The following is a 14,622-nucleotide window of genomic DNA, read 5'->3' on the forward strand; positions in this document are numbered from 1 at the left end:
TCAGAAACGTCAATCATCCATCATGACCAAGTAGGGTTCATCTCAGAGATGCAGATATGGTTTAACATATGAAAATATGTGAATGTAATCTGCCATGTAAACAAGCTGAAATAAAACACACATGATTATCCCATTAGTTGCAGAAAAATGATTTGGCAAAATACAACATCCCTTCATGATAACGTCTTGGAAAGAGCAGAGATACAAGGAACATACCTAAACATAATAAAGGCAATATACAACAAGCCAACATCAAACTAAATGGACAGAAACTCAAAGAGATCCCACTGAAATAAAAAACAAGACAAGATTGTCCACTTCAAAGTAGCTGTATAAGTGGGAACTCCCACCAGCAATGGAGGAATGTTCTTCTTGTTCCACATCCTCTTCAGTATGAGCTGCTACTTGTGACTTTTATCTTAGCTACTTTGACAGATGTAAGATGGAATCTCACAGTTGTTTTAATTCACATTTCCCTGACGACTATGGGAGTTGAACATCTCTTTAAGTGCTTCTTAGCCATTTGAGAATTCTCTATTTTGATCCACTTTTAATTGGATTATTTGGTTTGTTAATGTTTAGTTTCTTGAGTTCTTTACTTATTTTTAGTATCTGCCCACTGTCAGGTATGAGGATGGTGAAGATCTTTTCCCATTTTGTAGGCTACTTTTTTGTCCCTTTGACGGTAGTTTTTGCCTTATAAAAGCTTTCAGTTTCCTGAGATCCCATTTATTAATTATCAGTCTCAGTGCCTGCATGGATGGTGTTCTGTTTAGGAAGTTGTCTACTATGACAATGTGTTCAAAGCTATTCTCCATTTTCTCTTTGGTGAATCTGTTTTTATGTTGAGGTCTTTGATCCACTTGGATTTCAGTTTTGTGCAGAGTGACAGATATTCACCTATTTTCATTTTTCTACATACCAAAATCCAGTTGAACCAGCATCATTTGTTGAAGGTGCTTTCTTTTCTCCATTGTATAATTTTGGTTTCTTTGCCAAAATCAAGTGTTCATAGGCATGTGGATTTACTTCTGGATCTTTAAATTCAATCATAGATCAGACTGTCTGTTTTAATACTAATATCATGGGTTTTTCATTGCTACTGCTCTGTAGTATAGCTTGAAATCAGGGATGGTAATACCTCTGGGAATTCTCTTTTTGTACAAGACTGTTTTAGCTATCCTTTTTTTCCATGTGAAGTTGAATATTGTTCTTTCAAGATCTATAAAAAGTTGTGCTGGAATTTTGATGGGTATTATATTGAATCTGCAGATTGTTCTTTGCTAATATGGCAATTTTTTTTTCTGTTAATCATACCAGTCCATAAGCATGGAGACCCTTCTATTTATCTTCTTCAATTTCTTTCTTTAAAGACTAGAACTTACTGTCATACAGTATCCAGCCACTTGACTAAAGGTATTTATTTATCAGCTGTAGGAGTTCCTATGTAGAATTTTTGTAGTTTCTTATGTATACTATCATTTTATCTACAAATAAAGGCGCTATGATTTTTCTTTTTAATTTTGTATCCCCTTGATCTCCTTTGTCTTATTGCTCTATCTAGAACTCAAGTAGTATATTAAATCAATATGGAGAGAATGGATAGCTTTTTCTTATTCCAAACTTTAAAAACTAAGTGTTGGATATCGCCTTGCTGTGTATTGCCTATATTATGTTTGGGTATGTCCATTGTATCCATAATCTTACCAATAGTTTTATCATGAAAGGGTGTTGTTTTTCTCAAAGGCTTTCAGAATCTAATGAAATTATCATGTATTTTTTTCTATCAGTTTGTTTATATGGTGAATTGCATTGATAAACTTTTTTTAGAAATCTTTTTTATTTATTTTTTATTATTATTATTAAAAAATTCCGCCTCCTCTCCACCTCCCACTTCCCTCCCCCTCCCTCCCCTCCTCTCCCCCTCCCTGTCCAGTCCAAGGAGCAGTCATGGTTCTCTGGCCTGCGGGAAGTCCAAGGTCCTCCCCTCTCTATCCAGGTCCAGGAAGGTGAGCATCTAAACAGACTAGGCTCCCCCAAAGCCAGTACATGCAGTAAGGATCAAAACCCAGTGCCATTGTCCTTGGCTTCTCAGTCAGCCCTCATTGTCTCCCACGTTCAGAGAGTCCGGTTTGATCCCATGCTTTTTCAGTCCTAATCGAGCTGGCCTTGGTGAGCTCCCATTAGACCAGCCCCACCGTAGTGGGTGGGCACACTCCTCGCGGTCCTGACTTCCTTGCTCATGTTCTCCCTCCTTCAACTCCTCTTTTGGCCCTTGAGAGCTCAGTCCTGCGCTTCAATGTGGGTCTTTCTCTATCTCCATCCATCGCCAGATGAAGCTTCTATGGTGATACGCAAGATATTCATCAGTATGGCTATAGGAAAGGACCATTTAGGCTCCCTCTCCTCAGCTGCCCAAGGAACTAGCTGGGGACATCTCCATGGATACCTGGGGACCCCTCTAGAGTGAAGTCTCTTGCTAAACCTAAAATGGCTCCCTTAATGAAGATATCTTCTTCCCTGCTCCCACATCTACCCTTCCCCCATCCCAACCATCTCATTCCCCAGGGTCTCCCCATCCTCCCCTCCTCACTTTTCTCTCCACATCTTCCCATCACCCCTTACCACCACCCCACTCCCACCCCCAAGATCCCAATTTTTGCCTGGCAATCTAGTCTACTTCCAATATCCAAGAGGATAACTATATGTTTTTCTTTGGGTTCACCTTCTTATTTAGCTTCTCTAGGATCCGGAATTATAGGCTCACTGACCTTTATTTATGTCTAGAATCCACTTATGAGTGAGTACATACCAAACTCATCTTTTTGGGTCTGGGTTACCTCACTCAGAATAGTGTTTTCTATTTCCATCCATTTGCATGCAAAGTTCAAGATGTCATTGTTTTATACCGCTGAGTAGTACTCTAATGTGTATATATTCCACACTTTCTTTATCCATTCTTCCATTTAGGGGCATCTAGGTTGTTTCCAGGTTCTGGCTATTACAAATAATGCTGCTATGAACATAGTTGAACAAATGCTTTTGTAGTATGATAGGGCATCACTTGGGTATGGAAAAACAAAAAACCCAGGAGAGCCAAAACAATCTTATACAATAAAGGAACTTCTGGAGGCATTACCATTTCTGACTTCAAACTCTATTACAGAGCTACAGTATTGAAAACTGCTTGGTATTGGCATAAAAACATAGAAGTCAACCTATGGAATCGAATAGAAGACCCAGCTATTAACCCACAAACCTATGAACACCTCATTTTTGACAAATGAGCTAAAAGTATACAATGGAAGAAAGAAAGCATCTTCAACAAATGGTGCTGGCATAACTGGATGTGAACCTGTAGAAGAATGAAAGTAGATCCATATCTATCACCATGCACAAAACTCAAGTCCAAATAGACTAAAGACCAAAATATCAATCTGAACACACTGAACCTGACAGAAGAGAAAGTGGGAAGTGCTCTACAACACATGGGCACAGGAGACCACTTCCTATGTATAACACCAGCTGCACAGGCATTAAGGGCAACGTTGTAAAATGGGACCTCATAAAACTGAGAAGCTTCTGTAAAGCAAAGGTCGCTGTCATTAAGACAAAAAGGCAACCTACTGACTGGGAAAAGATCTTCACCAACCCCGCAACAGACAAAGGTCTGATCTCTAAAATATATAAATAACTTAAGAAACTAGACTTTAAAATGCTAATTAACCCAATTAAAAAATGGGGCACTGAACTGAACAGAGAATTCTCAACAGAAGAAGTTCAAATGGACAAAAGACACTTAAGGACATGTTCAACCTCCTTAGCGATCAGGGAAATGCAAATCAAAACAACTTTGAGATACCATCTTACACCTGTCAGAATGGCTAAAATCAAAAATACCAATGATAGCCTTTGCTGGAGAGGATGTGGAGTAAGGGGAACACTCATCCATTGCTGGTGGGAATGCAAATTTGTGCAACCACTTTGGAAATCAGTGTGGTGGTTTCTCAGGAAATTCAGAATCAACCTACACCAGGATCCAGCAATACCACTCTTGGGAATATACCCAAACTTTTATAAGTTAAATCATCTCTACTTCTCTGCAGTGAAGCCAGATCATAGATGAATAATTTTCTTGATGTGTCCTTGGATTCTGTTTCTGAGTATTTTATTGAGTATTTTTTGAATAATGTCCATAAAAGAAATTGGTCTGTAATAATCTTTTTTTGTTGAGTATTTTGTGATTTGGATATCAGGGTGACTGAACTCTTAAAATTACATTGATAATGTTCCTTCTGTTTTATTCTTTCTGCTATTTGTGATTTTGTCTTAGCTCTGTGAACTCAGAAGAGTTCTTGTGAGATTTTCCTATGACTAATTTTCATGGGTGATATCAATTAGCTACACGTACATACATAAACACACACTAGATAAAATTACTAGGTCTTTTTCCCCAACATACTATTTTTATTGATTTTTGTGAATTTCATATTATGAATCCCAGTCACACTCCCCAGTTCTCTTGTTCCATTCTTTTGCCTTTAACACCCTCCCAAACAAATAAAAAAGAAAAATATCCAATTTGTGTTGTGAATATCATCACTGGAGAAAATTCCCAGTTGCCAGGCTCTTAAAGAAAATGGAGCCTTCCCCACTTGTCCACCCAGCAGAATCCACACACTGTGAAAAGCTACACATTAGGATTACTATCACAATTTTTAAAAGGTCTCTTCAATGGCTTCCTGTCTAGGCTGTTACTTTGGCAGGTGTGGGAGTAGTAGTTGTCACGGAAGTTTTCTTTCATCTTCTTTCTTAACTGTGTGTCTGCAGCCAACACCATTGCAAATGTAGCTTCCGTGGTCTTTGTAGAGATCAGGAGCATGAAGCACAGACATCCACATGGTTTCTAGCTTCAGTACATGCCATGGACCTCAGCTTGGTCTCAAGTGGCAACAGAGGTCAAGGACATCAAAATGGCCTCTAGAACAATAAAGGCTATGGGAATCAATATGGACCCAGGCTGTAGACTGGTGCTGAGATATCCACATGGATTTAGGAGGCAACAAGACCACAGCCTTCCACAGGGCCTACAGTAGTAACTCAGCCAACGGACATCAACATTCTGAAGGTGGCAGATATATGGTCAACAAGAGATTATAATCACAAAATACCCTTGCCTCCATGCACCCTCCCTAACCCTCTTTAAGTCCAAAATCCAGTGCCCTAGACTTAACTGGTCACCCATGCCTGATGTTACAGTCAACATCTAGGCTTCCACCAGGGTCTGATCTACAAGCCCCTTCATTATCACATTCGACATTACATATTTCTTAATGTTGTTGGTGCTATTCACAGAATAAAAGAATATCAGTGACTTGAACATTCATTTTTATCTAGATCTATAATTACCCTTTGTTGAGGCCTCCAGGAAAGGTTATGACAGGCATTCCCAATATAGTACCTTAAAAAACCTGTATACAAATAGATTTAATTTTCACATGCATTCAAATATGAAGCTCTGTTTTTGCCACATTAATACTTGGGCATAACACTGCTTTTTTTTAAGATCATGCAACCTCAAATGAGGATAGATTTTTTTGCCTGTTTTTGATGCTGTACCATTTTAATTGAGATCCTCCAGACTGGGAAAAACTTTACCAGATGTTTAAAAAGATATTAATATCCAGAATATATACAAAGCTAAAACAGTTGAAATTCAAAGGAATATATAATCCAATAACATGGATTAATGAGTTGAGAAGGCAGTTCTCAAGATACTTAGAACCAATGGTAAAGAAATAAATTAAAATGTATTTCCCTAATATTATCACCAGTACTTGTTTCTATTTTCTTGGTATTAATTATTTTGACTGGGATGAGAGGAAATCTTAATGTAATTTTTGTTGACAGTTTCTTGATGCATACAAATAAAGTTTTTTGTATGTATATACCAACATCATGCCAGTATTCACATTGCTATATCATTAAAGGCCATTCTTATATTCAGTCTTACTATCTAACAGAAACATATTGGAATCTATCCTATTCAAAGGAATATAAAGAGTCAGTGCAATCACTATATAGAAAACCAAAGAAATTCTTCAAAGAGCTAGAAAAAAATAATATTAAAAACTAAAGAGGCTACCCTATAAAACTACGTGGCCCAAATCACCTTGAACAAAAAGGACAACACAAGAGATATACTACCTGTGTTCAAAATATCATGATATATTTCGCTATACAGAAGCTATTTAGTTTCATAAGGTTCCATTTACTAGTTGATGTTCTTAGTAATTATACTACCATGCTATACTGTTTGTAAAGTCTTTTCCTGTGCCAGTGAATTCAAGACTCCACTTTCTCTTCTATTACATTTAGGGTATCTAGCCTTATGTCTAGGATCTTGATCCACCTGATGCTGAGTTTTGTTCAGGGTTAAACCTGTAGATCTATTTGTATTCTTCTACATGTAGTCACGCAATTTGGTCAGCACTATTTATTGAAGATGCAGTATTTTTTTCCGATATGAAGTATTTTATTTCCTTTCCAAAATCAGATGTCCATAGTTATGTGGATTTGTGTCTTGGTCTTTAATTCAATTCCATTGATCAACCTGTGTTTTATGCCAATACCACACTGTTTTTTATCATGATAACTCTATAATACAATTTGTGATTAGGGATGGTGTTCAGGATTGTTTAACGATCCTTGGATTTTGTTTCCATGTGAAGCTAGAAATGGTCTTTTTAAATTTTGTGAAGAATTAGGTTAGAATTTTAATGGTGATTGCATTGAATAAGTAGATTGTTTTTGGTAGGATGGCCATATTCCGTGGATGAGGACAGGAGATTTTACAACTTCTAAAGCCTTCTCAAACTTTTTGTTGTTTCTTGTTGTTGATGATATCCAGCTTTAACTCATGGTTGTCAGGTAAGATTCAGGGTGTTATTTAAACTTCTGTTTGTTTGTTGATACTTGCTTTGTGTCTAAGTATGTGGTCACTTTTGGAGAATGTTTCATGAGCTGCTGAGAAAACATATTTTTTTTAGTTTGTTACAAATGTTCTATAAATATTTAGGATCATTTCAGTATATGATGTCAGTTCTTATATTTCTCTGATTAGCTTTTATTCATTGTCAAGAAATTGGTTTTGAAGTCACCAACTACCATTGTGTGAAGAAAAAGATGTAGTTTTAGCTCTAGTAATATTTCTTTTAAGAAGTTAGTGACCTTGTGTTTAGTGCACAGAATTGGTTGAACTTTCTTTTAATGAGTATGTAGTATCTTTTTCTATCTTGTGAACAGTTTTAATTTGACTACTCTTTTGAGTCATATTTAAATATCTATATTGGTTTGTTTTTGGAGCACATTTGCTTTTAATATCTTTTTCCAAAATTTTACCATGAGGTGATGACCAGCTTTCATGGTAATATGCGTTTCTTGGCTGTAGTAACAATATGAAATCTGTTTTTGCATTATTTTTATTAGGGAACTGAGATTATTAATGTTAGACAACATTATTAATTATTAATGTAGACAACATATATATATATATATATTTATATTTATAACCCAGTCTCCCTGATCCTCTTTCTCCTTATGAGAACACTTGCCTGGGACTAGAGAACATGAGGTTTCCCTTGCTTATTTGAAAAGTCAAGGTGCTTCTGCGTGTATGTTCAAAGGGGCTAGCAATACAACATGAGGGGAAGGGAAGTTCAACATTGTTCTTCCTTTGAATAAGTCTACTACTACCAGATGCTTTCCTAGTATACCATGATGACACTTTGGGGGGCAAAATTGTTCAAAAGCTTCATGAGTATTGACAACAAGTCTATGTCTTAAGAGTGAAAATAGGTTCAACTGTGCTGGAAAGTCACCTTCAGAAACATACATGACTCAGCTTCATCCCAGGAGGAAACAGATCCAAAATTGCATTTTTATATGAAACAAATTTAATGCCATAAATCATGGTCCTTCACTCAAGTAAATATTTTACTACCAGAAATATAAGCTCTGTTCTGCATTTCCTGATTTCATTTTATAGTAGAATACATTACTTGCTTCCTATTCTTGGAGGGGAATGAATTTTTCAGGACAACTCTTTTGTCACTATAAGACCTTTCTTTCAAGGCCCTTGCTTTACTCCCTGTATTCTGATTCTTGGTTGTTCTTCCAGCTCTTCCACCACAATAGATACAAACATGTCTTCCCATATACCTTGATTTCTATCTCTTTATTTCTTTCTCTTTCTTTCTTTCTTTCTTTCTTTCTTTCTTTCTTTCTTTCTTTCTTTCTTTCTTCTTTTTTTCTCTCTCCTCCTCTCTCTAATATATTTCAACAAATTTGTAATAAATGACGTTATAAATTTGTAAAAACATCACAAAGAAGGAAGCCTGGACATAAAGAAGGTTTGTTCCCCTGTCATATGCTTAAGCATTTATTTTTCCTTGTTTTTTTTTTTTTTAATATATTTCAAGAGCCTTTGGTCTGGTTCAAGGCCCCAGGTCTCCACAATACGATAGATGTTGGGCTCCCACTAGGACTTCCTGTACATATGGTGCCACCCTGAGTAGTATCCTGCAGTTTTGGGTGTATGGGTTGGTTCCCTTCATGTGCTCCATCAGATCAAAGATGGGGTGGATGTTGGTGCATGTTAAGTCATGACCCTGGGTCTAGGCCTGGGCGGGGCGATATTGTTCGTCTGCCAGATAGGAAAGGGGAAAATGACTCTTTGCAAAGGATACTTGCAAGTAGACATGTGTGAAACAGGTACACGGTGTGACTTGTTGGATCACACTGCGGCTTCCATGACGAGATTTTTAATTTTTCCTCTTTTACATTGTTTTCAATTTATTTACTTCCTTTTTCTCTTGAAATTTATTTTATTGGGGTTGGGAGTACAGGAGCAGAGGGCAGATGTGAAGGGATGGGAATTAAAGGGAACAAAATACCTGTAAAGGACTTCTCTCCCTCCCCCATTCTTTCCTTCCCTGTTGTCTTCTTCTTTCCTTTTCTGTGACATAGAGAAGATGGAATACAATGTTAGAATTTTGGTCACGTCAGTCAACCCCTTCGGTGGGAACGTTAACTTCCTGCACCGGCAGTAACGTTCCCTGCAGAGGTTAAGAGTGGCAGCCACAGCGTTAGTCACTGGAGTCTACAGAGTGCACAAGTGCCTGGAAACACACCCGAAGTCTCCACGGATCTGTCTCAGATAAGCTATGACACAGGCCCCGGAAAAAGAGCAAAATATCATGGAAGTGGCTCAGGCACAAGAGGGGGATGGCAAGGACAAAAAGGAGACTAAGAAATTCAATAACCTAATACTCTATCTAACAACAGTTCCAAGGTCCCTGGCAAAGTTTAAAAAGCTCGCAGGAGAGAAAAGGCTTGCTTCTTCAAGACCCCCAAAGATATCAGATCCAAAATACATTGCTTCCCTGGAGGGGCCATTCGGCTTAGGCTCTCTAGTTTTCCCTGCTTTTCAACGTTTCAACAATATTGACTTCTTCCTGTTTTTGTACTGTCTGATGACCGCAGCACACGGTAAGTTGGAGCAGAGTTGCTCTGTTGAGAGGTAGATGAGGCCAACAAACTGTGAGAAGGAAGGGGTCATGAATCAGAATCCGTTAACCCAAACCTCTGCTCTTGCCTCCAGTCCTTGGTAACCTGCTTGGCTTGGTGCACTCCACAGTGAGTATCAGCTTCTGGTCTCCAGATACAGAGCTGATGGGAAGGCAATATTGTTGGTTTATGTCATTTGATGACCAGCCTGAGTTCTGGATTCAATTTCTTGGAGATTAAAGTTGAAAACAGCATGGCCATTATGAGGTGGTTTCTGCTCACAATTTTGAAACACTCTGACAAAGCATCTTTTGGTCTGGATTTTGTTTCTTCATCTTAGAATTGTCAGGGAAGAAAAGTAAAAGGTGTTTTATCCACATTTTGTCTTCTCCTTCCTTGTTCCTCTTCCTCCTCGTATTATTTTAGTTATAAACTTTTCTTCATAAATTTTGTTACTCTAAAAAGTCTGACTGATGTTGCCTGTAGTTGCCAAGCTCCATCCATCGACTTTGGAATTTACTTTTCTTTGCAAATGTTCTGTTAACTTTGAATCTGCATTTTCCCACAACTTTCCATGTTAACACTTCTCTGTTGATAGTGAGAGGCTCCAGCAATATGCATATCAAACAAGTAGCCAGAATCTTTTATGGTTTTCTGGCTTGCTGGTGTTTTTGGCAGAAGGACCAATCAAGGGTGATTGAAGTTTTTGGAGATAAAGTAAGGAATAGACATTCTATCAGCAGCATGAATGTTTCAGCAGCCCTTGCTTCTTGGGTCTAGCCTTGACTACTGCTGGGGCAGCAGACCAGCAGGAGATGAGCGGCTTCTCAGAGCTTTAGAAGCTTTAGGGAGAGTCTGGACTCCTGAATTCCTGCAAACCAGAGTGTTTGAGATAGTTGGACAACAGCAGTTATGGATACTGCAGGAATCAGTTGTGATCCAAGCCCTTTGCAGATGTAGTTATGAGTTCTAATTTGTAACTATTTCTGTTTTCACTCCAAGGAATGTAATACTTTTTCTAGCTATTCCCTGTGTCAAATTGTTTTTGTTTCACTTAGTATGATTTCTTTTCTTCATTACATACTGGGTAGTGATTTTAAACAAATAATGCTGCCATGTACTTAATACTCAAGAACATAAAACAATTTACACTGAATGTATACTTTTTTAAAAGATTAAAAATGCTCAGAAATATTAAGCTTCAAGCACAGAATCCTCTTCAAAGCTATAGAGAAACCTTGCCTCAAAGAAAACAAAAAAAGAAAGAAAGTAAAAAAGAAAGAAAGAAATCTAAGCTGGGTTCTAAATGTCTTTACAGTTTTAATTTAGAAAATCTGTATACATTCCTTATATTATTAATTCTTCATAACCAATACATAGTGCATTTTAAAAGAGGGATGAGATGATTAACCATAATTAATCTTAATAAGCTACTAATAGAGGTGGTTAAAATAGCTTCTAATATTCAAGTAAAAATATTTAATTGAGATAAATGAATTATTTTTTCTATATAGGTTTTACTCATTCATAGTATTATAAAATAAATTTAGTTCATTTTATCATTGTAACATTTCCTTTGAATGGTTATAGTGATGATATATTTGTATATTAAAATGCATTACATTGCCTTTGTCTTTCTTTTGAATTTCTAGGTGCTTTATTTGTCCTTGCTGGTCTGAGTTTGCAACGAATGGCGGAAGCATTTACTCTGACAGAGCTAGAGATAAACATAATGGATTTAACTGATTATTTTGCATCTTTCTTGGTAGCAATAGTGGTAGCATTCTATGGAGGCAGAGGGAACAGGTCAAAATGGGTGGCAGTGTCTGCCTTTATATTAGGAATTTCATCAACTGTATTTGCTCTTCCTTTCTACAAGTATGAAATTATAAAACCACTGGAAGTAAGTGAAGGTGAGATTTTTTCAAACATACTATTATATGCTAAATCAATATTTAAATCATTGTTTCTGTAAGAACTATGTTACACATATGCTTATAATATGTATTTTATTTTTATAGAACTGATTACTTTGAATGAGAAGATGACTTATGAAAAGAAGGGAATGAGAAACCTTTTATTCCTTTGTTCTCTTGAGAAATGGTGTAATCTTAAGAAACACAATGTCTTGATAAATATGAAATTTCTGACCAATGATCAAGAGCATATACTATGGTTTCAGAGGACCTGAATTTGGTTCCTAATAGGTAGCTAAGAACAACCTATAACTATAGCTCTTGGGCATTTGGTACCCTTTTCTGGTCTCGGGTGGCACTGGCTTACTAGAACACATATGATTTAAAATTAAATATAGATCATTAAAAGGTTGTCACTGCTAAAAAAGGAGTTTCAGCAGCAAATATGTTTTTCTTCCTTTGGAATCTTGTTCATGTCACCTACATTTTGTTTTACTTGGTATTATATGCAAAAAACCTTTTTGACCATATACTCATATTTCAGTTTATATAAATACACACACACACATAGCTTCTGTATTTTTATATGGTTTATTTTTTATATTTAAAAATTTCCATCTCCTCCCCTTCTCCTCTCCCTTCCCTCCCCTCCCCTCCACCCATATCCCCCCTCCAGGCCAAGGAGCCATCGGGGTTCCCTACTCTATGTTAAGACCAAGGTCCTCCCAACTCCCCCCAGGTCCAGGAAGGTGATCAACCAAGCTGAGAAGGCTCCCACAGAGCCCGTCCATGCAGAAGAATCAAAGCCCAGCGCCTTTTTTTGTTTTATCCACCTCTCTTCTCATTGATATGATTCCTGATTTTTTTATGCTCTTCCTTTTTCATATATTCTTTATTAGAGAGATAATAGGTCCATCTTTCATTGAGAGTTCCCTGAATGTCTTTGGTATCATTTGCACATTTCAATTTCTATTCTGTTTTCTGCTCCATGATTCCATCTGGTATCTACAAAGATAACTGCAGTGTTCAAATTCAAACGTGTGCCTCAACACACATGTTGACATCATACTTCACCACATCTGGATTTTTCTTGATTGTATATCTGTAATTCTTTACTTTCCAGGAGTGCTTTTTAAAATGCTAAGCACTTCATAAATTTAAGCTGCACCATTACTAGGTGTATATATGGTACTTCTAGCTTGCCCCGCCCAGTCCAACTTGGCAGAGCTGCTTTGCTTCTGAGATGTGCATACTGCCCCACATCCAGACACACAGCCAGTCCATATCACCACCAAGCAAGCCGCAGCATGCTACTCACAAATCCCATCCAAATGCTTGGCTTTTTGTGAAAGAGTAACAGTTTGTACTAGCAACATGGCTCATGGCTGGGAAGCTTCTGTTTTGAAAGCATTTGGCTGCTACTGCTGAATCAGTAAGACCTCTCTTAAGGGAGCCACAGTGTGCTGCCTCAAGCAAAGTCCATTTGGAAAAGAAAATGCAGCTAAACTTTGTTTTTTAGTGTCTAGATTTTTTCAAGACCTCTTAGGTTTTACATGGATTTAGTTCAGCATGTTAGTGCCAATTTGTTGAAGGGAAGGGGCCATTTTTTGGTTCCCAGCTGCTTAGAGCCCTGAAATAATCACATAGAAACTGTATTATTTAAAACACTGCTTGGCCCATTAGCTCTAGCTTCTTATTGGCTAACTCTTACATTTTAATTTAACCCATCTACATTAATCTGTATATTTCCACATGGAAGTGGCTTATTGGTAAAGTTTTGGCATGTCTGTCTGTAGCAGGAGGGCCCACTTGTTCATCCTGGCTGCCCAGCTAGCTTAGCCCCAAATAACCACATAGAAACTATATTAATTAAATGCTGGGCCATTAGCTCTAGCTTCTTATTGGCTAAATTACATATTAATTTAACCCATTTCTATTAATCTGTATATTACCACGGGTTGTGGCCTACCAGGTAAAATTCCCATCATCTGTCTCCAGCTGCTCCTTGGCGTCTTTCTGACTTGTTCCTTCTCCTAGCATTCAGTTTGGTCTTTCCTGCCTACCTAAGTTCTGCCCTATAAACAGGCCAAGACAGTTTCTTTATTCATTAATGGCAGTTACAGCACACACAAGGGACTCCAACATCAGTCTCTGCAGGAGGCTCCATGGCTTCTCTCTGATTCTGCCCTTCTTCTTCCCAGCTATACTTTTCAGTTTAGTTTTCCCCACCTAGCTAAGTTCAGCCCTGCTGTAAGTTCAAACATGTTTCTATATTGATTAATGGTAATCACAGCATACAGAGTGAAATCCCACACCACTTTAGCTCTAAAATTAAAGCTAGAGATTATGGAAAGAGATATTTTGACTATGACTGTGATTTCACTGAGAGTTTGTATGTTGTGAAAGAGAGCAATGATACAAAAAAGTGTCAGTGATTATTACAGAAGAAATATATAAGGGACAAGTTAGTTAACAGGAACATTCTAATAGGATTTTTATGTATTTTTGAATCACATACTAAAAATATGAAAAGATTAGAAGGATACAAAATAAAAATGTGTGGCTGTTGTAGTCTCAGACATTAATAATTTATCCAAGGCCCACTGAACATTGGATAAGATGCAGTAGAATGAAAGAACTGGATGAGCTGAAGATTGTGGGAAATAGTATTAAATGCTGGACTTAAGCATGAAACAGTTAGTGTAGCCAAATAACTTGAACTCATGGACGCTGTGAGTATCTGCACACAAATTATCCAAGATGGTGCTTGCAAAACCCTATCATGGTGAAGAAAGGAGCTCAAGTTCCTGTGCATTCCTGGAGATTTATATGTAGCCACATGTTGCAGAGAAAGAGAAAGAGAGAGAGAGAGAGAGAGAGAGAGAGAGAGAGAGAGAGAGAGAGAGAGAGAGAGAGAGAGAGAGAGAGAGAGAGAGAGAGAACAGCACTAGAGTCCTTGCCAGGGCCACTGCAAAAATAAATCACCCATCATCCTGTGACAAATTATCACACAGCCCACTGAGTCATTTAAAAATGAAGAAGAACATGGATGTAGAAGAGTTATGTAGCTGGGAAGAGGAATCCACTCAGTGGGAGTGTGAATCAGGCAAAGAAAAGGGATGAAATTGATCAGAAACAT

At 37.5% G+C, this 14,622-nt stretch overlaps 1 protein-coding gene across 1 annotated transcript in view; it reads left to right on the forward strand.

Moving 5' to 3' along the window:
- The first annotated feature begins 9,224 nt into the window (after positions 1–9,224).
- Positions 9,225–14,622, forward strand: part of LOC119821916 (solute carrier organic anion transporter family member 6A1-like) — an 88,954-nt gene continuing 83,556 nt past the window's right edge. The window contains exons 1-2 of the mRNA XM_042055618.1: positions 9,225–9,549; positions 11,220–11,480. Coding sequence (XP_041911552.1) covers positions 9,225–9,549; positions 11,220–11,480 — 586 coding nt within the window. The remainder of the gene's footprint in view (positions 9,550–11,219; positions 11,481–14,622) is intronic.

Source organism: Arvicola amphibius, chromosome 8 (genome assembly GCF_903992535.2).
Source record: "Arvicola amphibius chromosome 8, mArvAmp1.2, whole genome shotgun sequence".
NCBI lineage: Eukaryota > Metazoa > Chordata > Mammalia > Rodentia > Cricetidae > Arvicola > Arvicola amphibius.